Source organism: Phaethon lepturus, unplaced genomic scaffold, assembly GCF_000687285.1.
Source record: "Phaethon lepturus isolate BGI_N335 unplaced genomic scaffold, ASM68728v1 scaffold44321, whole genome shotgun sequence".
NCBI classification, from domain to species: domain Eukaryota; kingdom Metazoa; phylum Chordata; class Aves; order Phaethontiformes; family Phaethontidae; genus Phaethon; species Phaethon lepturus.
In genome coordinates this window covers 6,604-33,025 of record NW_010517812.1, presented here as the reverse complement: position 1 = coordinate 33,025, position 26,422 = coordinate 6,604, and the positions used below count along the sequence as shown (strand labels likewise).

At 36.4% G+C, this 26,422-nt stretch overlaps 1 protein-coding gene across 4 annotated transcripts; it reads left to right on the top strand.

Annotated features, from left to right (window-relative positions):
- The first annotated feature begins 566 nt into the window (after positions 1–566).
- On the top strand, positions 567–25,884 carry MAK (male germ cell-associated kinase). Of its 4 annotated transcripts, XM_010296501.1 has the most exons (14): positions 567–915; positions 2,657–2,711; positions 3,641–3,762; positions 4,818–4,897; positions 6,690–6,822; positions 6,914–7,085; positions 11,619–11,786; positions 13,549–13,869; positions 14,899–15,065; positions 15,598–15,728; positions 17,398–17,529; positions 19,479–19,553; positions 22,317–22,445; positions 25,714–25,868. In XM_010296501.1, exons 1-14 carry the CDS (start codon positions 815–817, stop codon positions 25,866–25,868), a joined length of 1,941 nt encoding a protein of 646 aa, XP_010294803.1. In that variant the 5' UTR covers positions 567–814. The 4 variants fall into 4 exon arrangements, with proteins under 4 accessions (XP_010294803.1, XP_010294805.1, XP_010294804.1 ...); XM_010296503.1 differs by lacking the exon at positions 19,479–19,553 and having other exon boundaries at positions 25,714–25,884; XM_010296502.1 differs by lacking the exon at positions 19,479–19,553 and having other exon boundaries at positions 14,875–15,065; positions 25,714–25,884.
- Positions 25,885–26,422: the final 538 nt, after the last annotated feature.

Sequence of the window (26,422 nt, the reverse complement as noted above, 5' to 3'; positions counted from 1 at the left end):
CTTCAGCCATTACTGTGCCTAATCCTAACTGTAGCTATACACTAAGAATGCTGTGAACTTCAGGGCAAGATATCCAAGTATATTGATAACAACTCGATTTACCTTGGCGAAGAATACAACATTTATCTCTTCTTCACCTCCCTTCCTCACTAACTTTAAGCATAGCAAGCCTGCTTGCACTACCAATCCAAAACACAGCATTCAGACCCTAGATTTACCATAGTACCCTGTGCAAAATTTGGGTTGTTCTGTCTGTGTTCCCAGACTTCAGTCCTGCCTTCGTTACAGATCGGCAACCCGCTGCTGTCTGCAAATTAAGAATAAGGAGTTCCATCTGAGGACACCAGCCTGAAATACACTTCTCTGTTTCTAGGGAATTACGACAGTAATCTTGTCTCTCCAGTCCCTGCTTACTCTAACCCTAATCCTAGACTAGGCACCTTCTGTGGTTTGAAGGATTTAAAGGAACCAGTAATATTGAAGTGTTCTATAGATCTGGGAGTTGTTATTGTTAGATACAAGTAGTAGAGTGTCTCTTTCCTAAAATACTATAAAATTACTACTTTTTTTTTTTTTAAAGGATCTATGTGAGAATGACCATGTTCTTCTGTTTCTTAAATTTTATATCTGGATCTCAAAGTAGCTGTAATTTGGAGAAGACTAGTGAATATCCTGCTCTGTTATGAGAAGACATTCATCAACATAAAACAGCCTGGAAGATTTCTCTAAGAAAATCAAAGAGCATAGAATTCTTTAATAAAACAGAAGGCATTTAGAATTTTGTAAGTTTTTGGCTATCTGGGTCTTAAAAAAAATGAACCGTTACACAATCATGAAGCAACTAGGTGATGGCACCTATGGCAGTGTGTTGATGGGGAAGAGCAACGAGTCAGGAGAACTTGTGGCTATCAAAAGGTAAGTAACATCTAAATTCAGTAAAGGTACTTATAAAATATTAAAAGTGTTCATTTTTAATGTTATTGCTGTCTGCCATCTCTGTAGAATAGAAAAAAATGTCCCTGTTCTTTAAAAAGGAATTAACTTTTTTTTTTTAATTAAGATGCTTAACAAGGTGATCATGGGTCAGACTTCAGCTAAGAGATCAATAGACGCATCAGTTTGTATAAGTTACTGATTTATTTTGGCTTACAAAATTGCGTGCTGCTTTTGTTCAGTTCGAACATGTTTCCTTCTAAAAATGTGGTTAGGCTAACACCAAAGGAAAAGCAAATCTGAATGTGCAGTTGATTAATTAGGGAGTTTGTTTATTTATATGAATTGTAAGACTACCTATCTTAAGGGCTAGATTTGAAATACCTTCCCACCCACCCTCAAATCTTTTTAGGCACTGCATTAAGCTTCAGATATTGCTACAATCATAAATACCAGTTAACAATCTGGTCAGGTAAATAAAGGCTGTCTCCTTGGATCTAATGAAGCTGTGTTGTGCGTAATCATCAGTGTTGTCATACTTGCCTAAAACGATTATTACAAAACAACAAAAATTGTACTAGAGGAGTGGGGAAGTTCCCCTTGTATTCCTATGGAATTTCAAGCAGGATGTAAAGCGTAAGTTGAAATACCAGAAATTGTATGTTGCTGAGATTTTTTTTTCTCCATTTATGGATTTACTGTAGAAAGATAATTGTAATATAATGAACTGACTTTTGTTTTAACAATTTCTGAGAATTTCTGGTTTCTCCATATACTGCTAGTACTGTTACCTAAGTTAATAATATTAATCTAAGCTAAAAAAAAAAAAATGCAATTGAATATTTTCATTAGTTTTAGGCAAAAGGACCAACATTTTGTGGGAAGTGTTTTTCATTCTCGTGATTTCAGGATTTGGAGTTCTTTTGTGTGATTTTTAAGTTTGGGATTTGAGGGGGGACAGTTTTGGTTGAAGATACAGTTATTTTAAATTAAAATCTTGGGTTTAAATGTCTTTGCTCTAGGCACTAGAACTTTACAGAAACACAGCAAATAACATGACATTCACAACCTCCTCCCAAAATCTGAGCAGCACCACATATCCATGTTTGTATCTATGCAAGACTTACAAATAAATTCATTACACTGTTACATATAAGAATTAGTTTAGAGACTATTGTATGTGTGTATGAGTAGTGGTTGAAAAAATGAAACCAATTTAATTTGGTATTTAATACCTTGGAACAGGCTTGTAAAAATGACTGATCAAGTCAGATGCTTAATTATAATGTTAAGCAGTCAAGATACTTTGCAGATTTAAAAATACTAATTTTCTTGTTTTCCTAGAATGTGCAACTTAAGAACAAAGAGGTGATTTTTCTGGTTTGAAATATCCATGTTTTCTGTGTGGTGTCACTGTTGCTTTCCTTGTTATTAAGAGCACAATTCAAATGATACAAAAGGATTTTGTGTGCCTGATGTTTTTATAAATAACTTGGAGTAGCACTGTCTCTCTGCCTAACTACTCCTCTGAAAATATGTTTGCAGCAATTCTAAGAGTTGAATTTGTTTTTAATAATGTTGCTGATGGGTATTCTAGAAGGTTTTAAATTGAGTTCAAAATACAGCTAATGCTACACTTGGAAGATAACGTGTTTAGATTTTTTGTTCTAAAAGCATTCTGTACTGTTCACTGAAAATCCTTTATCTTGGACATGTATTTCAGAATGAAAAGGAAGTTCTATTCATGGGATGAATGTATGAATTTGAGAGAAGTCAAGGTAAAGTGGTGAACATAACCCATTTATAAGTAAGTGTCTGGTTAGGTTTGCATGAAGGAAAAGGGCATCTACGCTGTCCAAGCATAAGGCCAAAATCTGTTAATGGGTGTGACAGATTCCACAAAACCATGGGCTGCTGGCATTCCTAGAGCTCCTGCTGCTTTGTGGAATATCTCACTATTCTCAAACAGTGGCCATGTCTCCTAGCCAAGCCTCTTGGCTGGGAGAGAAGATGAAGAAATCGATTTTGTGTGTGTGTGTTCCTGTGTTACACCATCTTGCACTTTCATTTTACTGGCAGATTTCTAGGTGTATATCCAGTCCTTACATCTTGTATTTGGGGCATTTGTAGAAAGCACTGTGAGTTTTGGCTAGCCAAATGATAGAATAACACTTGAAATCCTAGGTTTAAATTCCAAGTCATCCCATGTTTCAGGCATCTGATTTTCTGTATACACAAAATTCACTAAAAAAGGAGTTGGGTATCCATAATTAACTTCTTGGACATAGGACATAGTCAGTATCTCCAAAAAGAACACCTGTAAGAGAATCATTGGTCACGGAAGTTTCATAGCAAAAAAAATGCTGGGTTTTCTTACTCAGTTCTGTGAGCAAGAGCTGTTACAGCTTCAGGATGGTCTTTCATCGTAGGGGATTAGGGGTTTGTGTTAATCTGCTTTCCAGCTATGATGTAATCCCTAGAAATAGAACTTTTAAATTACTATTAATATCGTTGCTGCTTTTATTTTGAAATTAATTTAAAAAGCTATTTTGTTGTTCTTTGAAACAGATTACAAGATAAATATGGACTATCAGATGGACACATTTTGTAAATTCTGCCAGAAACGTTTTCAGATGAAAAATTCAGTTCTGGTAAGGAAACAAAGTTACTGTTGAGTTATCTGAAGCCATGTTTTGCTTTATTACAGTCTCTGAAGAAGCTAAATCATGCCAATGTAATAAAATTGAAAGAAGTCATACGAGAAAATGACCACCTTTATTTTGTATTTGAATACATGAAGGAAAATCTCTATCAGTTAATGAAGGACAGGTATGTCTTTTTCACAGAACAAGCAGTGTGCTTATCGTGCTTTATTTAATGATTCTTATGCTATCTTGAAGAACACATTGGAATTTCTGTTTCTGGCTCTTCTTGCAGCCCCACTGATGTGAACAGGAGTTGCTGCACCTGCTTATCTGAGGGTAGAATTCTGCATTGCTCTGCATTACAATACTGCAGATTGTAATGCTTTTGGAAATAAGTTCGTTCAGTTGTTAACATGATAGTTTGCATGTCTCTGGTGTGTAGAGCCATGAGAGAAATTCCAAATACTTTAGTTTCTTTATTAGTTTTCACTGTAATGTATGAAGGATTGGATAAACACTGTTCTGCTTTTGCTCATGGATTTGGGTTAAGGTGGGGATGGTCATTTGCATGTACCTGCATGCTCATAAGACAGACCTGTATATGGACTAACTGTGTGATGTTGCAATCTTGGACAAATAGTACATAGCAAGGCTTGCAAGGTGGACTTTGGAATAGGACCTGTGTTTTCAATAACATTTTTCTTTGCCAAATTCTTTTGCCTTTAACGTGTGTTTCCTTCAGACATTGTTATGCACATTTATCTCCTAATGTGCAAAGCACTGAAGTTCGCATCCTGAGATAGCTGCTAGCGATGTTAGCACAATGTTACTTACCCTAGAGCTGAGAAGCACTGCTCTCAATCAGGGTTCTCTTTGGGGTACCACTGGGTAACACACCTACCACAGTGCTGTGCTGCACGGTCTCTTCCGTGCTGCATTACTGCACATTCCATGTTCATATAGGCAAGCACACAGCTGGCCAGCCAGCTTCTAGAGAGATAGGATCATGAACCTCTCTGCAGAGAAGTCCCTCTGCAGCGCTTAGAGTGAGTGAAATTAAGGCCTGGTAGCAAGCGAGTCTTGAGATGAGAGCTAGTTGCATCTGTCTTTGTGCTCAAGACTTGGCAGGTCTGTTTTCATCTGTTCATGATGTGTTGTGCAAAATGAAGAAACACATTTGTTCTGAAAATACATTAATTTTTTTAAATTATGTGAAGTTGTTAATCTGTTTCTTCACAGAAACAAGTTGTTCCCCGAGTCAGTCATCAGAAACATGATGTATCAGATATTACAAGGGCTAGCTTTTATCCATAAACACGGTAGGTTTCATACTAGAGTTTAACTGTGTAGCACTTTTTTAGAAAATAAGATAATGCACAGTAATAACATGAATAAAAATATATAGCAAAGGCTATTAATTATCTCTAATAAAAATTATTCTTACCTGTTTCAAGTATGGTGCATTTTTAAACCATACCTGAAGTTACACTTTGTTTTCCTGTAATCAGATTTTCCTCTTTCTTTTTGAAAGCATTGGATATTGTTCATACACTGTTCAGTACTTTTCTCCACCTTAGTTACCAGGTGAATAAACAAACTAAAGAAACTTGTATGCTGTGCTCTACTATGCGTTTCTGTTTCCTCAAAATGATCTATTTAAGGAGCACTGATACTTTACAGATGGCAGTTTCTCCTGTCTTGAGATACTATAACTAATATGATACCCTCCATCTAAAAAAATATTAAAATAACTTGTTCACTAAGAAATTCAAACAGTCTCCTTATCAAATACAATCTGAATTTAAATATTTTAAGAGATGGGATTTTTTCTAAGAATTACAAGCACAGTCTACTGTGTGCACACAACAACAACAAAAAGTTCCGCGCCATTTACAAAACTTTCACGCTCATGTTTAAGATCTGTCTGCAAACTGCATTCTGAAATACTGGTATTAAGATCCTTTGCTTAGTAGGAGTAATTTACACTCTTGGTTAACTCTTATTTTGTACTTGTATTTCACATCACATTGGTATCCTTAAAACTTTCCAAAGAGAACAAAACATTAGCTGAAAATGAAACAAGAACCAACATTCCCAGTGATCTCTGATTGGCTTTCATGTACCCTAGCGAGGCCTCTTGATGAATCTGAATAAATAATCAGTTCTGTTCAGTATTATCAAATACTCAGAAATTGCCGTTTCATGTCTTTCTGATCAAGATCACACATTGTTCTCTGATAATTGGCATCCTCTTTTTCCTCCTTCATTTCTACATGAATAAATGGGAAAATAAGAATTTAAGAAAAACTGCCATTTCCAAGTTACAATATTAGTGGGGTTTTTTTGACTGTGTTTGGGAATGATGGGTATGATAAATTTGAACATTTACATTTTGCTGTAATAATTTCAGCCAATGTCTTACAGTGGTTGTCAGTTTCTGCATGCAGAATCCCCTGTAGCAAATGGATTTCAATCAAATTGATTTATAATATAACAACTGTGTGTACCAATTAGACAGCAGAATTGATCTGCATAGTGACTTAACTGCTGTCCAGGTATATAGGTGCTCAAGCCAACAGCAAGCATTAAAGAAACGTTATGTGCCTGCATTACTAATATTAGCATTCCTGAGCAGAATTCTGATATCTTTTGTATGTCTGTGTCTGCAAATTGTTGTCACAATGATAAATAAACTAGTTAAAAATTGTTTAAGAAATTTTATAAACCAAATAAGTGTGTCAGATGCTCAATTTTCCATTATTGAAAACTAACAAAGCAGTTGTAGTTTTTGCAGAAGATTTCATTCTGAAATTGGTTTGTTATTTGGTATTGTTGCAACAGCCAATTCATTTTCCTTTGTGTTAATGACAGTTTACAGTTGTTAATTTAAGAACACCTGGTGTAATAATCACTGGAGGGAAAATATGTGTGCTTGCTGGGAGAGGGTTACCATTCTTTTATGGTGAATTAAAAGAAAGAAAAGAGACCCCAAAAAAAGCTATATTCTTACAAAACATCCCAAAGTAAATTTTGGATTACTCTAATAGAGGTTGCCGTTTAAGAAGTGATGACACAATAATTCACCGTTCTTTTCTCTCTGGTCTTCCATAGGATTTTTTCATAGAGATATGAAGCCTGAAAATCTTCTCTGTATTGGACCAGAACTTGTGAAAATAGCAGATTTTGGTTTGGCTAGAGAACTAAGATCTCAACCACCTTATACAGATTATGTTTCTACCAGGTGGTAAGTATATTAAGTAGTTAATACCTTATCTTAACTAATTACGTTTCTCTTACCATTTTAACTTCTCTATTATTTCTTTGCATCCTCATAGGTACCGTGCTCCTGAAGTTTTGCTAAGGTCATCTATCTATAGCTCACCTATTGATATGTGGGCAGTTGGCAGCATAATGGCTGAATTATACACACTAAGACCTCTTTTCCCAGGCACAAGTGAAGTAGATGAAATCTTCAAAATTTGCCAAGTATTAGGGACTCCAAAGAAGGTAAGAGTTAAAAAAGCTCACACAATTTTATTTAAAAAAAAAAATTCTTATAAAACATTGAACCTTACTTCTTGTTTGGAACATACTTATAAATTACTGTTTGGTAAGTTTCTTGCAAACTTAAGGTTTTCTCAACTGTATTTTTTTTAAGCTTCCATTAAGGCACATAATGTTAGTCTTTTATTGTATATTAGCATCTGTTCTATGTCATACTATTATGTGTAGCCTTGATCTCTTCTGATGGAAGCCCGATAAAATTGTTTAATTTAGTTATTTAAAGCTATGCATATTGGAAAGAAAATCAGAAGTCTCCTAGGATTTTGTTTTGCCACAGCCAACTTGCTTACCTTTCCTGAAAGTGTAATTCTACTAGGCTGGCACCCAGAATTTGGAGCTTGCAGAAGATACCACAAATAAGACAAATTATGCTTTTCTTTTTTTTAAAGCATAAAGGAAACACTTGATCTCAAACACAGAACTCTTGTAAATACTGTTAGCAATAAAAAGTAATGGAGGAAAAATGTGCAGTATATCAGAGAGGAAACAAGTATTTTCAATTATTTTCTGGACAGGCTAAATGCTATTTAAAGTTACAAGGAAGGTTTGGGTCGGGCATATAAAAATATATGCAATTTTATTTACTTCAGTTAAAAAGTTGGTTTAGCAAATGGATATATGAACATGAAAGGAAAGAATAGGCTTACCTTCAAAATTTTGAATGAACTGAAAAAAGGCCATATAATATAAATTTTTTTTGAGAATAAGGTAGAGATGGCAGATGTATATCAGTATTTTATGGGCACAAACAGAACTTGGTGAAATAACTGACTGAACACGGAGTCTCTAGATCTGTAAAACCTAAGGGTGGGAAAGAAAAACATAACTTTCAGTAGTGTTTTACTAATATAAAATGTAGCATAATTCTTGTCCAGTAAAGGAGCTGTTATCAATAGACAACTGAGAAATAGAAAACTTAAAACAGAAATAGATTAAGCTTAGCTAGGAACACACAGAGGTTGAAGTGATGGGAAAACATCCAAGAGAACATACTGAGAAACAGGTGCAGACTCATGACAGAGCAGAGAGTAAAAGGTTAGAGGTGGGAAGTTATAGATGATAGTTGTGGAAGTGAAAACTGTATCTAGAGGACTAAGTGAAAATTGCTGGGATGTGTAAAAACAGTGCTTGCTATGACAATTGTGCATCAGAAATAATGTGTCATATGGGCAGTATTTTAAGACTTGAGTTTTCAAACACAGAAGTTTTTTAAGCAGCTCACAAGTCTAGGATAGCAAGAAAAACATTTTGGTGTATATTAAGAGTGTCTGTGAAAGAGAGAACATACTAGCTTCTGGAACATTTTCAGGGTATAGCATGAACAAGTGCTGAAGTGCAGGGAGCTCAGAGAGATTTTCCACTGTGTATAGTAGCAGAGCAGCACAGAGACAACTGCTGTGGGTTTCCTCTATCATATATGTAGTTGAACAGAACCAAATCATGACTGTTTACACTCTGTCGTTCCCTGTCTAGCAAGCTGATTGCTTGGGAAAACAGAGAGCATTACCAACTGAGTATTTCAGAGAAAACTGTAGCCTTTTGAACAGACCCTAAGGGTTAGAGACCCTGTAAGTCAGCCGTTTAGCATCAGGAAGTGGTACTTAGTCCCTTTGTGCTCCTGTCAGCTGCTGGGCAGACTTGGGAATTTTATCTCCTTAGGACAATTCTAAGGCATTCTTCAGGGAGATCACTGTGTAAGAAGAGTACTTAAATATTATGATAGGAATTATCACAACAAATAATGCATTTGTTACAAGTAAAGTACTGTCCTGCATTCTGAAAAACATAAGTAGTTATTCTGCAAAACCAGACTATTAAAATTTTACAAATGGTATTTTTTTCAGACATATATTTTAATTTATTCTATTATCCTGCAATAAGGAATTACAGGGATTATGTCCAGAAGCTATCTTCATTTCAATTTGCCTTCCATTCTTTAAGTCAGCCGTTTAGCATCAGGAAGTGGTACTTAGTCCCTTTGTGCTCCTGTCAGCTGCTGGGCAGACTTGGGAATTTTATCTCCTTAGGACAATTCTAAGGCATTCTTCAGGGAGATCACTGTGTAAGAAGAGTACTTAAATATTATGATAGGAATTATCACAACAAATAATGCATAAGTAAAGTACTGTCCTGCGTTCTGAAAAACATAAGTAGTTATTCTGCAAAACCAGACTATTAAAATTTTACAAATGGTATTTTTTTCAGACATATATTTTAATTTATTCTATTATCCTGCAATAAGGAATTACAGGGATTATGTCCAGAAGCTATCTTCATTTCAATTTGCCTTCCATTCTTTAAGTCCATAAAACCATACTAATGACTTCTTTTAGTTTGGGTTTTTAAAATAGTGACAGGCAACTATTTTGCTTTATTTTATAAATGAAGTTGCTTTGTTTAAAAATGTTGCTTTATTTATAAGCAGTGAGTTGCACCATTCAAGTACACTTGTAGTATGCCAATTTAATGAAAAAGCTGCTGATGATCTGAAAAGGAGAGATTAATGAAATGTATTTTCATTAATTGAAGGTTGGCAATGGCACTTTAAACATTTCCAAATTCCTTCGAAATCATTCCTTTATCACTGCCTCTGGCAGACAGAATGTCACCAACTCCAATAAAGGAGATACAGCACAGGAGGAAAGAACCTATCTCCATTAATTTAAATGAAAAAAATTCTTCTTTGAGGTAGAATAGGAAGTCACTTGAATTCTTGAGACTTATTTTAACCAGACGTAGTTTATAATTATACTTGAGTTCTTTGATTACCGTAGACGGTATTAACAGAGCTAAAACTGTTGTACATAAAAAGAATAGTAATAGCTAACATGATATCTTAAGACCAAATTCTAACAAATCAATCCAATTTACTCCTGTAGCAGTGTAACAAGCTTTGTGGATAGAGGAGAAGCACTAATATACATATATGCATTACCTTCAGTAAGGTTTCTGACGCTGTCCCTCATAATATTCTCATCAGCATATTTATATAAACAAACTGCATGATAAATGCATACCTGTTTTGAAAGCCTCATTCAGAGAGTAAACTTTACTGGTCTGCATTCAAAATGAAAGATAGAGTGAATAGGACTCTTGAGTGGTTCTGCATCTGATGAAATTTTAAAGTTGTATTAAAGGCCTTCTGATGGAATGGATGTTACTTAAGTTGGTAGATAGCAGGTTGGGAAGGACTGAGTATGTTAGAAGACAAGATTAGAATTCCAAGTTTCTTTTTCAAAGCTACATCTCCAATTTTATAAAATTTCTTTTAGTAGTGTGTAGAGTGCTGTACTTAGGAATAATCAGCTGCATAAATACCTGGGGATAACTATCCATCCAACACATCTGTTGAAGAGGATGTAGGAGCTATATAGTGCATTGTATGTCAACAGTATTTTGTTGCAAGAAAGACAAATACTATACCAGTGGGTAGAGAAAGGAGTATTGTCCAATGACTTATGAACTAATCTTTCTGTCCCGCTTTAAAGTTTTGCCTTTCAAGAGATAAAAATCAGATTCCAAAGAAGAAAACCTTAACAAGCCTAGACCCAGGAATTCAATTGTTTTAATTTCTTTAGCCTATACAAAGGAAGACTGGAAGAAAGGAGAAGTAGTACGCCTTCTAATGTATAGAAAGGCTGCTCTAGAGAGAAGAAAGAAATAGTCCTTCTTGGTATTAATGGATGATAACACACTCAGCAATGATCTTTTATTGTCGTAAGAGAAACCTGCATTTTTCTAATCTTGAGGAGAATTAAGTTCTGGAATAGACTGTTTAGAGCGGTTGTGGAGTGCCAGAAGTGGGAAGCTTTTTGAGACTAACAACTGTCAAGAAAGGACCAGGACATGGTCTAGATGATCACTTGATGTTTTTGATAATCCTATGATTCTGTATTCAAATGATACAAAGGACTTCAGGGTTTACTTTTGGAAAGTTAAAACACCCAAAAAAAAGTTTCATCTGGCAGTCATGGCTTTTTTTCTGTTGCAGTAGTGTCTAGTTGTAATTTAATCATTGACTGTCTCAATGGTGGAATCAGTGTACATTATATAGGCTCCATCATGGTTACACAATCATGGTATGCTGTGTGGAAGCACCTCTACTGGTCCCATAAATAAGGTATGTTGAAGTCAGCAGTTTGAGCTCATTTCTGTGTAGATGGGATGTTCAGTACTGCTGCTGGTACTGCTGCACTCTCTTCTCCTTCTGACAGAATATATCCAAGTGTGGTATCCACAATGATGATTCCACCTTTACATACAGGAGAGCTTGAGGACTGCCATTGGAGACTGATGCATTCACTGGTGGTGTAATAATTGTAATGGAATTTAGGAATGCTGCTTTTCCACTATATAGGAAGGAGCTGTGCAAACCAAGCATGACTCAAGCTGCATAAAATAAAATTTGATCTAATACCTCAAAGAGAGATAGTCTTTGTTCTTTTTTGATACTCATTTTTCTTTCCTTTGAAACAGAGTGACTGGCCAGAAGGATACCACCTTGCTTCTGCCATGAATTTCCGTTTCCCACAATGTGTCCCTATAAGCCTAAAAACTCTCATCCCAAATGCAAGCAATGAAGCAATACAGCTTATGAGTGATATGCTGAACTGGAATCCAAAGAAGAGACCTACAGCAAGTCAGGTCTGAGCACCTGAATGATTAAGTATAAGTCTGAATTTTCTTGCATTGTTAAAAAATTGATGCAGAAACCAATTGATTGTCATAATACTGATGGCCAGAGAAACTCCTTCTCATTTTGAACATTTTAGTAGGAACGAGACTGAGGAGTGAGGAGAGAAAGTTCTGAACCTGGCTCAGCAGACTTCATAAACTCTTTAGTTATTTCTGCAATGTTGTCTTCTGTATTGGCATATTCTAAAACTTTCTCTGTACAGGACAGAGAAAAATCTGAGGTGCAAGTTTCCTGAATTGTAACTATAAGTCAATTCTGCTGCCTTCCCCCCTCTGTGCAAAGGGGGATATTGAAAATTAAGCTTTGCTTTTTGTGAAGCTGCAGATGAAATGCAGTATGGAAGAGCTAAGGATTAATTTTACTTGGAGATGGGACATAAACTTTACTAACTGATAAGGAAAGAACTTTGTGAAGAACATACCAATAGGTCAAAGATCACAGTTTTTCTCCAAGTTAATTTTAAAAAACATATTTCAAGTACCGAAGATGGTTACATTCTACTGATTTTTAATATTTTTTTTTTTTTAGTATTCATGCCTAATGAAATCCTATTTAGAAGGTATAAAAGGGGAACACAATTGGGAAAGAAAAAGGACATATTGCAAGTTATCCAAGTTGGGTGTAATATAAGTGATTTAGAAGTGGTTAAGCAGATGGTACCAAGTAGAGCAACCATTTCTCTCCACTTTATAAAGCATATCTATTGTTACAGTCACTGAGATCTAACTGTATTCCATTGCTGTGTATCTCTACACAGAATACTGCATGGTGCTTTATGAAAGCGAATAACCAGCTTTTGCCTAAGTGAGTTGTTGAGGAAGCAGCTGCAGCAGTTGTGTAATCCACAGCTGAAAGGGAGAGCTTAAGTACAAAGGCAGCAATTCTCAAGTGCAGCTGAGGCAAAACATCTCTTTGAGAACTAACAAAGAGTAGGATCCTACCCACAAGGGGTAGTGTAGAAGAGTGTGTCGTTTTGACATAGGAGGAGCTGTGTTAGTAAGCTATGTCTGTGCTGTGTGTCTAGTGGTGGACATGAAAAGGTCAGAGAAAAAGAACAGGTCTGCCTGTAGACAGACATTGTAATTTCCTAATAAATAGCATGATGGCACAGCAAGCACAGTGAATATACTTCAAAGCAAAACAAAAGCAGGGAAAGGTGGTGATAAGAAAATGAAGGAGAAACTTTGTTCCCTAACATCCTCTAATTGTAGACCCCATACATTAATATTAAGTGGCAATCATCACACTTTGGGGGGGCGGTTGGTTTTTTTAAACAAACAAACAAAAGCTGTTGACAAACATAGTTAGCGGTGGAAACGTGTAATAAAGCATGTGGTAAAGGTAGTGGAGACTACCTGTTTTAAGACTGAAATTTGTTACTGCCTGACTGTAGAATGATGTTGAATGTAAAATGCACCTCCAAACACAGACTCCACAAAACCTAGAAGTAAAGGAGGGAAAGAAAGGACATGACTGCTGTAACATGTACAAGTGAATCCATCTTACTAAAATTGTAAGATGGGAAGAGTTTAAAATACAGAACTGACAGTTATCTATACACATTTTTTTCATATGATCTCATTATGCATCTATCTTGCATCTGTGCTGCACAGCTTGCTCAAATGCTTCAGAAACCTGCTTACATCCTTGATGAGGTTACCAAAATCAACTTTTTGAAGTAAAATTAGTATGTTTTATCTTCTTCTCCAGGCTTTGAAGTACCCTTACTTTCAAGTTGGCCAAGTTTTAGGACCTCCTCCACAGCATCTGGAGAAGCAGACTCCTATTAAACCAGTTCAGCCAACAGAGACAAAGCCAGCTTTACCTAAACTGGAAGGTATATCCATGCCGGAACCTCTGTCTTCACCTGATGCACCTGACAAAACACAGCCACAGCCCCTGTCAAAGGTTAACCACCAGCCTCTCCAGCAAATTCAGTTGCCTCAGAATACAGCTAACCAGCCAATACCAAAACAGCAGCAGCCACAGGCACAACCATTTTTTCCAACTATCAATAAAAACTCATCGCCAGTAAGTTTTCTTCAATAAATACTTAGGTGGTTTTAATAAAAGTTCTTAACTATATTCAACCAGGCAATGCCTTGAAAATTGTCATACTTTAGGGGCTAATTAAGGATGTAAATGGACGCTTCCTGAAATTTTACAGCAAATCAGAAGAATGGATTGCTTGTAACAACCATGTATATTCTTTTATAATAGCCTTTACTGACATGCTTATGCAGTAATGTAGTTACAACTGCTATCATTTATTGACCTTTGAGAAACCATTCACAAAAATATTATTAGTATACAACAGAGAAGTGGAAAGGGAGAACTTTACTTGCCTCACGCAGAAAGATACCTGAGAAAGTTCACCCAATTCCTAAACTTGTAAGAATTTAACCAGTAAGATCTTTAGCAGGATGAATATTAAACTTTGGTTTGTAATCCTCATTTTGCTTTCCACTTAACACTCACTGAACTACAGTATAAAGTATGTTAATCATAACAGGCATTCCGAAAATGCTGGAAAGCAGTCAGATGACTACAGTCAGATGAAAGGACAGTTTTAAAATCTAATAATTTCTTTGGAAGAATATGTCAAGGAAAGGCCTGACTTCTTTTGTTTGCTGTATTCACTTTGGGCCGAGAGCAATTGGCACTCCTAAACCCTGAGCGTGATTGCTGTGGACGTTCTGCACCACTGTGCTCTACTTCTTGACAGTTCATCTACCACTGTTGAGAGCATGAGTTTAGCAAGATACCAGTAGTACTCAGCACTGAACTGGGTCTGAAAATAGAACATTAACTTCACTACTTCAGGTAGATTTGAGCAATTTAAGGATGACAGTCCAAAAGAGCTACACTCAAAATACCTGCCAACGTTATTGTTATGTTTTGTGCTTAAAATCATTCTGAGACTATGACCAAAACAGACACAACACAACGGGAAAAATTCCCTCAAAGTTCTTAAGCGGTGGTCAGGAAGTGAACTATAAATTGGAATTAAAGATATTTTTTTCCTACTTAAAATAGAAACAAGCAGGTAGTGGACCTCAGAATGGTGCAGTAGGTCCTAAAAGCTGCAGAAGACGATGGGGTCAGACTTTGGTAAAGGCTGTGGATAGCTGGGATGACTTGGATGACACTGAATTTGGAATATCATGTTCCAAGAAGCCTAGCATTGCACTGTTAAAAGAAAAGAAAAACAAGGAATGTCTTTTTAGGTAAGTCCTATAATTATAAAATCACTTTTTTTTTTTTTTTAGTAAACAGTGTCCAGTAGATTTATAGATTGATTAAGACAAATCTGCTAAAATTTTAAGTCATTAAAATTCTGCAAAAATGCAAAGACCAGCTTTGTTTGTGGTGGTGATATAGTGCCAGTAATATCCAAACAGAATCAAATTTGTTTTCAGGCACTGTATGGTTTAGGTGTTTGTCATGTTATTAAGAAACTGTGTGTTTTACTAACATCAGATAACTAACTTCATTTCCTTTGTCCGTTAAGTTTGGTAATACATTCTGCCACAGATACCCACATTTGCTTTTATTCCATAGTCTTGGATTCACTTTCTTCTTCAAAGTTGCAGGTCAGACTCTCATGAAGTATGAGATTTGGCTGTTACTTTGTGGGAATAAATTCTACTGATGAAAGTAGCATAAGAGAAGAGCACTGTACTCTTCAGGCTAGGGTCAGCTTGTGGTATTGAGAACTGGAGTTGTTGGTCACATTATTTGAACGTTTTGATTTTTCAGTGTCCCAGAACCAAAAGCTTCATGTTGTGTCCAGCCAGGAGGGGAAAATAAGGTTCTGATGAGAAATGATTCTGGAAGATCAAACGCATCAGCAAAACAGTACTATCTAAGACAATCAAGATACTTGCCTGGTAAGGGTAAATGTCAATACATTATGGAAAATAGAAGCTGTGAACAATCTATGTACAGTACATTTAAACTTTAGATTTCACACTGGATAATTTAACTTTTCATAACCAGTGTAAATTTTCAAGTTTTGGACTAAATGCCTTTCCAAGGATATATTGCATCACAGTTGACACAGGAGGTTCCAGCTATGTAAATGCGGAAAGGAGCTCAGCACTACCCGTACACCATAAAAGTTCACAGGCCTTCTTATGACCAGTAGTATATAAAACCCTCAGTAATAGGAATCCAATAGCTCTTGGGTACCTAGAAATAAATCCTCATTGACTATAAGCAAGTGCATCTGAGGACTAAAGAAACGTATATACGTATATACGTAGCACATAGTTCTCAGTTTTGCAGTATCAAGAGGTTTGCGTTGTTTTGCACCTAAAGTTCTGACAAGCACAGTTACCCTTCTTGGTAGGAAGTGTTTAGAAATATCAGCCGCTCGCACTCTAGGAATTTACACACTCACTTCCCAAGGCAGTCATCCTGCTTAAAAATAAAGATATAGCTTAGTCTAAATCTGGATCATTTTATCAGGAAAATAGCATGAAATTATGCAATTGCTAGGAATAAGAATGGGATGGAGGAGAAAGAAAAGGGAATGTTTCTTTCAGTTAGCATTCAGAATATATTCTATAATCACATTATTTCCTTGGTGCCTCAGTATCTTTTCTTTATTGCCATGATGGTGTGCACAATTACATTAAGTGTATCATGACTTCTTCTGTAATCCATATATGAGAATTTAGGTGGCTCACAGAGGAATTCCTGATTATCAGGCAAGTTGTTTTGTAACAATGTCTCACTAACTTCTCAGGAATTCATTAGGCCAGTGATGACTACTGAACATGAGATCACTTCTTGAGTGTTAAATACAATCCAGAGACTCAAGAGTTTAAGTTCAAAAGAAAAAAAAAAGGGGGGGGGGGCGAGGGGAGGCTTCCCTATCTAAAGGTAACACAAATGGAAAGTTCATCTGTATTTATCTTTTTTTAAGCATGTTTCTAATACCTTTCTGTTTTTAGTAGAGATTTCAATGAGAAAGACATAGATGTAAAAAATAATTAATTTCAGCACTTAAGAGAATAATAGCTCCAAGGAGCATATTTGTTATTTACCTGTATTACTTTAGTTCTGTTACCACTAGATCTGGTAGATGCTTTCATGATGTGTAATCCCATTAACTTTTGTAATGCTCGTAACATGCTGAAGTAACAAGAACCTCTTTGTCCTACTTTTTAAATTATTCCTTGAAGTAGTAGTTTATTTTCAGCCTTGAGAACCCCAGTTTTTGATAGGTATGTTTAATTTGTGTTAATTGTTTGAGAGTCAAAAATATCAATAATGAGGTTATGGTTTTATAGAAACCAAATAACTATACTAAAAACACTTTTGTAAATTCTTTTGAAAGCATGAAGAGAATTGTTCTTAAATTAATGTCTCTAGTTTTCATGGTTTGGATGAAAAATCTCATCAATGGACATTGTTCTTTTATATTAATGGTGTTTACATTATACCACAAATAATTCAGTGTTGTTTTAGTGTTCTAGAAATATCCATTTTTCATTGGTTGAATTATGTTTGAAAACTCATATTTATAACGTTTTCCATAATTTGCTTTCTAAGGTGTAAATCCTAAGAGTGTCTCTTTAGTAGCAGTCAATAAAGAAGGATCACATGGCACCTGGAACAACCAGTTGTTTTCTAAACCACTGGTACATACTGGAGGAGGAGTGACTTTCAACAGAAATACTACAGGTAAAAGTATAATTAAAAGTGGTCGCATTATATCTCATCATACTTTGTTTAATTAATTTTGTTAAGACCATCTGGTTTAACTTCTATTATCAGGCTCAGCTTCTAGGCTAACTTTTTTTCTTTTTTTAACCACAAACTCATAAAATAACAACTTCTTCGTATATAAACTATGTATTTTGCTTTCAGATCGTAAAGGAAGTATAGACTAGCCCCTATTACAAAGTTACATCAAGACAAATTTTGTCTGTAATCCTCTTAGACATTATTTTACTGTGTTAATTTAAGCAAATAGTTTGACCTCATTACTGCCTGGCCAGTGTGCTGTGGGACACTATAAAACTGCAGGCTCACATATCAAAACAAGACGGTGGGCAGTGTGCTCATGTAATAAAAATACTGCCTAATATTCTAAAACGTGTCTTTTAACAATCTACCAGCCTCGTGCTAAATACTGTGCTGCATGAAAAGTCCCCTTATTTTCAGCAAGGAACTTGCAGTAAGGTGCCTTTTGGTACTTCGTTTTGTGAAGAACACTGTTATTGGCATTTTATAGAACGAAGACTAAGACTAGTTAAATGCCTTATCTAAGATTTCACTGCAGAAAGCATCAAACTCACGACTAAATTCTATCTTCTGACCAACAGGCCCTGTACTTTAAATACACAGTCCCATCACCCTGTTTGGGAGGTTACCTTGTTAACAGCTTTGGAGCCATTGTCCAGCTAGCAGGAGTCACTCCCAAATACTTTAATGCCAGCAAACTACCTAGCCTTATGTGCTTGTACAAGAAGAACTTCAGAACGCTTGTTTACATGCAGATGCCCCGCCTATTTTTAATAGAACCATAGTAGCCATTCTCCAGTGTCAAGAAGCCTGATTTTTCTCTCTGACAGTCAGGCGAGGTGTAAGTTGTTAATCTGAAATTATGTAAAAGATTTTAGGGAGAGGAAAAATAACAGCACCCATTGGAATTTTGATGGAATAAAAAAGACACTTTATTTTTTTAGGCAACCATCATATGTACCTTTTTGTTTTCAGAAATATAGTATCTGGGTGCCTCAGAATTAATTAACGTATTCAAAAAATATTCTCGCAAGGAAATGAGGCACAAAAAGGCAAAGAGCTATCTTCAAAGGTATGCATCAATAAGCTAGGCATCTACCTACTGAATTGGACTGAAAATAAAATTAGGTGAATGCTAATGGTAAAAATCCTTCTTTTGTCTTACTGGCTTACTGTGGGTATCTACCAAAATGTTTAAAGAAAGAAAACCTAACTGATTATTTTGTATGTTTGAAAATACTTACTATGATTTCCAGCATTATCTTAAATTTTATATGATTTTTCATATATACTGGGGAGGTAGCAACATTTAAGACAAACACACATGAAACCAGGATAGCTAGAACACTGATCACAGAAATACAACACGTGTAAATTATATATGTTTTCTTTTTTCATATCAACAGGATTGAAAGTTGATACTGTGCTGTTTACTGTTTAAATAACTAGGCTTAATTTATTTAAATGCTTTTTTTTCCCTCACCCACAACATTGCCCTAAGGTGAAGTAAGATAACAGCAAATAGTTACAAATGCTTTATTTATGAAGAATTGTAAAGTTATGATCAGTCAACTTTGCAGATACGCCTGAGTTCTTAAACTTGTGATTTATGTATTTGTGTGACTGGAAAGTGATTGCATTATTGGTAAATCACATTTTTATTCCATTATTAGACAGGACCTTGTAAAGTAACAAGTTAGAGTAACATTTCCTGCTTGAGAAAACATAGGAGTGAGACTTTGTAGTTACAAAAATGTATCAGATATGTATACTTTCTTGCTTTCTTTTCCCTCATTTCTTTCACTCATCTATCAAAGTTCTTCATACACTTTTTCTAAAGTTCTGTCTTTCCATCTTTTTCTTCTTTTCATTTTCCTTATCTACAGATGAGAACTTAATTATACCTATTGAAAAGCTATCATGCAAAGAAAGGTTGAATGAAAAATTAGAGGATCCAAAAGGTAATTTATAGCAATTAGAGCCTGGTTCTTTATACATTTCATATTTATGTTTTATATTTTCTTGTAAAAATTGCACCTATAATGGAGATTCCTGATGATCATATACTTCATTTTCAGTTGTAATCTGTTTTGTCAAACCTTGCTCTCTTCATTGTGACTTCTTCTGGAGTTGGCACTTACTGCGCTTTAAAAGACGGCGAATTATTTTATTACCCTAATTATAATCCACAGCATGTCACTGCACTGTTGCTGCACAATGGTGAAGAAATGATCCTGAAGCAGCATATACCTCTCTCCTGCTTGTTCATAACAGCACTTGGGAGTTGCACCATTGACTGCATTCTGATTCTCCGTAGCACTGATTTATATAGTGCTGTGATTACATTGATTTTGGTGGAGTTACCTTAGTGTAAGAGGGTGGAAACTCAGGTTTCCAGGCAGCCTAGTTTGTGTCTAAACACACTGTGCACTGCCAGCATTGTAAAGCTGCTGGAATGTTTCACCTCTCGCCCACTTTCTGACCCCTCCAGTGCATACTGCCTGTTGCTATGTCTCATTGCAACTTGTTCATATGGTTTTTTGAACTCACTACCCAGCTCAATCGATTCAATGACTTTATCCTTTATGAAGAATCAGGTGTGTGTTGTTTGAGGTAAGGAATACAGCCTGGGCCACACTTACACTTGCTGATATCATGGCCATGAGTGCTTGCCTATACACCTGCTGGCAGACCTGCTGGATACCTGACACATGAAAGCTTTTATAGCAAGAACCCCTTCTTTTGTACAGCAGTGATCAGAGGTAAGTAACAATTTATTCTGTGCTTTTAAATAGGATTTTTTTATTTGTAGTTACTCTGTTAGTTTATATTGAACTTTTTTTTTTCCTCCTGCCCTTGTTCTCATCCTACAAAAGATCACCCCTCCAGACCTCTCTATTTCACCCAGACTATTCCTCCTGGGTGCACTCTTCCATTTCCTGAAGAAGGGTTCACAAAGGACATTGGACATTTGAGAGGTAAGGAGAAACAAAAAATGGTTGAGCAGTTTTTGACAGATAGGCAGCTTTGCTGAGCTGTAGATAAGAAGCAGCCAGAAGTAGTCTTTTCAAGGTTATGTTAATTGAGGCCTGTCATGTTCTTATTTTCAGACCTCAGAATATTAAGGAGTGCTACTGAGCAGTCAGAGCTACGAACCACTCTCAGTGAAATAATTAGGAACTGGGGGAGTAAGAGAATGTGTGTGCATGTATATATGCACAGACAAGTGAACGAACCACTAAAGCTGTGTTGCTTTTGTTTTTCAGGCACGTTCCTGAAAAGGAAGAACAACTTAAAGACTACAAGAAAGTTAATTTTTATTAGAATACTTTATTAAAGTTGTATTCTTCACTAGGACTTTTGTGTCATTCTTTACTGTGCTGGAGACTGGCATCAACTGCACACAGAGAAGCCACAAGGAGACCAAACTATTTGTGGCACTGACAGAAGTGACAGTTTAGGAAGACTGACAAAACTGAGTTATCTGAATGATTTTTGTTACTGCTTCTGAACAGGGAGGTATGCAATGACCCAAGACAGCTGTAATTAGCTGAGGATACCCTTTTGGGTTTGTACATGACCAATTTTACATCTTATAGATCTACTGCTCTGAGCTCTGAAATTATCACAGAGGACTGGGAGTGTTTGTGTGAAGAGGAACATTTTGGGATCACACTGAGGCCAGAGATTTAGGAGACAGAAAAACTGTCAAATCAGATACTGTGTGTTTTACTGCAGCTACTATGCTGAATATTAATATGATAAAAATGCTCACACTTGATAAAGGTCAGATTAAAACTACTGTGTATGGCCTTGTAGTTCACAAATTTACTACTACTGAATACAGAACCACAGCATTAGAGAAAAGCATTTCTCTCTGGACATTGTGCCAGCACAGTCTTAACACTGTCCCAAGTGATGACATACAAGGAGAAGGTAAGAAATCTTCTTCGAGCAGGGAGTCTAAGTATTGTAACAGATCTCTCTGCCATTGGACAATAATTTCAGTACTAATTTTGTGCGTAAATGCACAACGTTTCTCAGCTTTCAAAGGAGGATGGTTATGTCAGCCTTCTCAAGGCTTTAAAGAAAGATTTGGACCAAAACAAGGCACAATAAAATTATAACCAGGGTTAAAGAAAGAGGGTAGTTGGGTCTGACTTTTATAGCTGGCCTTTAACTGTGGAACCAGCAAAGTCAACTTTAAGCAGTGCACCATTTCCCAGAAGAGAAGTTTGGTTCTATTATTTTCAATAGATGTAGGCCGAACAAGTTGAGCACAAGAGTACTGTTGAGCGCTAGTTTTCAAATACTGAAGTGCTTAAACCAGCTTCCAGCAAAGCAAATAGCTGTAAGTAAAAGGTAAAATCGTACCTTTCTCCAAAACTCAGTGTAAACCTTTCTATGTGGTCTAAGTTTAATTAAAGTACTCATGAAATGTTCATCCTGCTCTGTTATCTTTATTCCCACTGAACTGCAGATCAGATGTACTGGATCTGCAATTTAGCCAAGTCGGTTAGGTGCTGTAAAGGGTCCAACTAATATACAAAGCAAAGAATGAATATATACTTTTTTCAACAGACAAGCAGTAGGGAGTTTTTAAAGAACACTCATACTTGGTACTCTTGTGGTATTGCAAATACACTTTGAAGTGACTATAAATTTGAAGTAGGCAAGGTTTTCTGAATGCGACTGAAAATACTAAAACTCTGTAATGTCAACAGGAAATCCTGGCTTTGTAAGTGGTGCTGCTTACAACCCATCAGGAGTATATATCCCTTCCTTTCATAAAAAAGAAGTTGGATCAGCAGGACAACGGATACAGCTAGCTCCTCTTGGTGCACCTGTATCAGGTAAGAAACATCCTTTTATTGTTCATTTGCCATGTTTCCTATAAGATTTATTAGCCCTCGGTAAGTTTTTCCTCAAGTTTTGTAAATACAATTCTTGGGCATAAATTGTTCTTAACATAAGTGAATTGAATGTAGGTGTCTAGAGGCAGTCCTGATACCCAGAGAAACTATTGCTACTATCATTTGTTAGGTAAAAGAGAAAAAGGTGCAAACATTTTGTAACTCTAGAAGATTTGGACCATTTGCTAAACTACTGTTCATTAGCGGTGAAGGGCTAAGCAGAATTGTAAAACTATGTAACTGCACAACTCTATAGTAAATGGCCAGGTAGATTGGACACAAATATAGTTCATGATTTATGTAGCTAGTAGGAATTGGTACAGTCAGCAACTAGTAAGTATGCAAAACAGATAAATTCAAGTTTTAAAAAGAGCCTTATATTTGAGTGGATTTGGAGCAATTTTCTTGACAGTCACTTTCATGTAGCTTGGGACTGTCTGGCGTGGGTCTTCAATCAGTTTAATGTCACTTAATGCAATTGAATGGTGCTGATCCATGCTTACAGTGGCCTCAGCCATTTCAAAAAAGGCAAAGACCTTCATCAATTGACTTAGTAAATTCACAAATAATGTTACACATATGGTATAAGCAGTAAATTAAAATTATTTGCTCTCATATTTACTGGCCCTATTTAGTTGGCCTGTGGTTTCTTGCAGTGGTCATGTCAGGTAGGTTTTCACTGTGTCTTCATCTCACTGTGTTGGCTATGTAAGTCTGTGGATATTGAGATGACACTACTCTTGTACCCATGAAATATCACAAGAGTGCTTTGTGAAGTGAAACTTTCAATGTTGCTACATTATAGAAGGTAAAAACCAAACAAGAGAATGCAAATGACCATTTCTTAGTAGCTATGATACAGTAATGATGTAGCTGTACATTACATTACAAGACTGTTCCATTCATCAGTTAAAAACAATGTGAAATCTGTTCTGAACGTAACTCTTACCTTGGATCCTCTATGGTATGGATGACATTCTGAGCGCCTTCCTTGTTGGTATGTTTCGGATTCAGAGAAGATGAACAGAAGTGCTCAGGATGCAGAAGAAACTGGCTTGTGAGTGAAGATTTAGAGCTGTTGTCCAAAACCCATCAGCACACTTCTCTAGTTACTTCAGAGGAAATAGCAAGGCCCTAAACTAATTGTGAATTGTTTAACTAAAGGGCCTATGGCAGACTCATGTGATATATGGTCCTGCTTAATAATGTTGTCTTTTTGCTGACTTGCTCTTTTGAGTTACCTGTTCCCCTTAGGAACTTGCAAGCGACTTCTGAGGAGGAGAGAGGGAGGGAAGGAAGGAGGTGGCATGCATATATAAAATATTCTTAGATGTATGCATATTCTGAGTCTGAGTTGATCAGAAACCCACCAGGGAAGGCTGGAGCTGCACTTCATTATCTTATCAACTCACCACTGAAACACAACAGTGAGAGTTTTGATTTGTTACAGTGCATGGATCATAGACAAAATCTGCAACTACCTCTAGACTGCTGTGAATAGTAAGAATGAAAAGGAATTACTTATGGTGAATCCAAAGAGAAATAAATTCACTGTTAATCTGTAATTAGAAATGGAAAATGTGTAGTTAAAGTCTGAAAGGCTGGCAGATGGGGGTCAGTTAAGACTCTTCCATGTCCTGGAGAAGAGCAAGAATCCTATTGCTTAAACCTCATATTTAGCCTAAAATCTGCAGACTTGCATGGAAAGAGATAAGGATGAAGCAAATGGCAGGTTTTATCTCCTATCTGTCAATATTTGAACATTAACATTTTTTGGTGACCGTTTGCTTTGTATTATGCAAACTGAAATACGTTATGCTCTCAGTTGTTTTTGTTCTCTTCATTTGTTCTGTTAAGTGTTTTAATGCCGTAATTTAAATAATTGATGTAGTATAAAAGATCAGTTCTCTGAGGAAAATGCAATGCCAAGATGCAAGAAAAGTGGCCTTCATTTTTAAGACAGGGTAGGCTGGAATTGTACTTGCTGATGAAAGATAGGGAATGCCAACTTAGAAGAAAAAGGAACAGTAGTAGTTTTCAAAGAGGTGGAGACCTGACCCCCAGTTTCAGTTCCTTGAGATTCTTCCTTTTCAAATGTCTTGATCTTCACTTGTTCTTTAATGGGTTCAACGCACTGTTGAAAAACATCACCAAAAGTAGGTGGTTTTCCATGAGAGAATGGTAAGTAGGTACACACACAAAAAAAGCATTTTATCCATAACATGTTAAATTAAAAAAAAAAAAAAAAACAGTATTGGTTTTAGATAGAAGAAAAAGAAGATGAGAAAGAGAAAAAAGACTAAACTACAAAAGTAGGAATGGAAGGGGCAGGACACACTTTGGGCAGGCTAAGGAAACAATAGTAAGGTATGGCAGGAGTCTGGATAAGAGATATCCCGAATGACTGACTTCAAAGACTTGGGAAAGTGGCAGAATTGGTGACGAACATGAAGAAAACCATGAGCTGTCAGCCCCTGCAGCAGGGCAACTACTTTAATCACATGAAACTTGGGGAAGCAGTAACTATCTCAAATGCAGAAAGGGGAAATCTGAGTCGGAAGGCCAGGAATACAGTAGTGCACTACTCCCAGTGCCTGCAACCAGGTGGATGCCAATATTAAGGGATAAAAGAACCCGGGGACTTGGAACAGATCCTATGCAATCAATAGAGAAATGGGAAATGGCGATGAAGAGAACTTGCCACCAGGTACACCAGGAGTTCTCAGCTAAGCAGGAGAGGAATAAAAGGCATAAAATCTTGAAAGGAACAAGAGGGTCTCCAGAAGCTGTCCTTCGGTCTAGCCTGTTTGGATCTTAGTAAGTTTATCAATGTTATAATTACATGCTTTTTCAAAAGCTGAGATAGAAGAAAGAACACTTCCATTCTTGTAGCAGTTTTGCAACAGGAGATACAGAGTTGTAGACATACACATTGGTTTTTCCACTGAATTTCAGCCTGAATGTTTTCTCAAGGGATTGCTGCAAAACAAGTATCCAGTAGATGAGAATTACTAGTAAGATAGAGGAACTGTAGGAAACATTAACCTTATCTGAAAGCAAGCATAGACAGCGTATCAGAGACCAAAGCATCCTGCTGTGTTAGCATCCTTGAGTATCGCAAGTCATCTCTAAGCTCGCATTCTTTTATCTGTAAAGGAGTGAAATACCTTTTAAGTCATAATTAATTCTGAGTTCTTGTTCCTTTCAGATTATTCCTGGAAAACCAAAGCTCCTCGTGCTCAGTTACCAAGTCCTACTTTCAATTCAGCAGCAAAAAACATGAATATTTTAACCCGCCCACCAACAATTCAGCCAGTACATGGAAGAACAGACTGGGTGGCCAAATATGGAGGAAACAAATAGAAAATGCCATCCTGTATAGATATTATGTGACCTGTGTTCAGTTCTCCTGCACTGGAAACCTGAAATGCCTATTTGCTCTACCTTTTCCTAAGACTATGCAATAGTAAAGAAAAAGAAAGACCTTCTGTTCTATTACTTGTGGAAGAAAACTTAATACATATAATACCATGTAAAATACTGGCTATAAAGAAGGATTTGTTGAAGTATTGTACAACACACATTGCCAAAACTGCTGAGAAGTAGGTTTTGCGTGACATTTTTCTATAGATGGATCTCCTATTATCGTATTCCTGAAACAGCTGTTATGGTTGTTCCCCCAATGCAGTGTCCACTATTAGCATATGCTTGCTTTCCTCTACACAAGCAGCCAGAAGCAGGGCTAAAGCAGAGCTTGTACCCAAGTGATACTTAGGGTCTGTAACATGCCAGTATCTGTAATAGCAATGAGAACTTAAATCCTTGTAGCAGGACATAAGCAATCCACCAGTAACTCCTACACAAGGCGGGTCTAAAAACTTGGCCCATATATGGCTACAGAATGATACAGCAATATT

Coding starts and splice junctions, on each gene's coding strand:
- MAK (XM_010296501.1), top strand. CDS start 815: ATGAACCGTTACACAATCATGAAGCAACTAGGTGATGGCACCTATGGC. Junction 6,823..6,913: donor GATTATGTTTCTACCAGGTG/GTAAGTATATTA, acceptor GCATCCTCATAG/GTACCGTGCTCCTGAAGTTT. Junction 15,066..15,597: donor AACAAGGAATGTCTTTTTAG/GTAAGTCCTATA, acceptor TTGATTTTTCAG/TGTCCCAGAACCAAAAGCTT.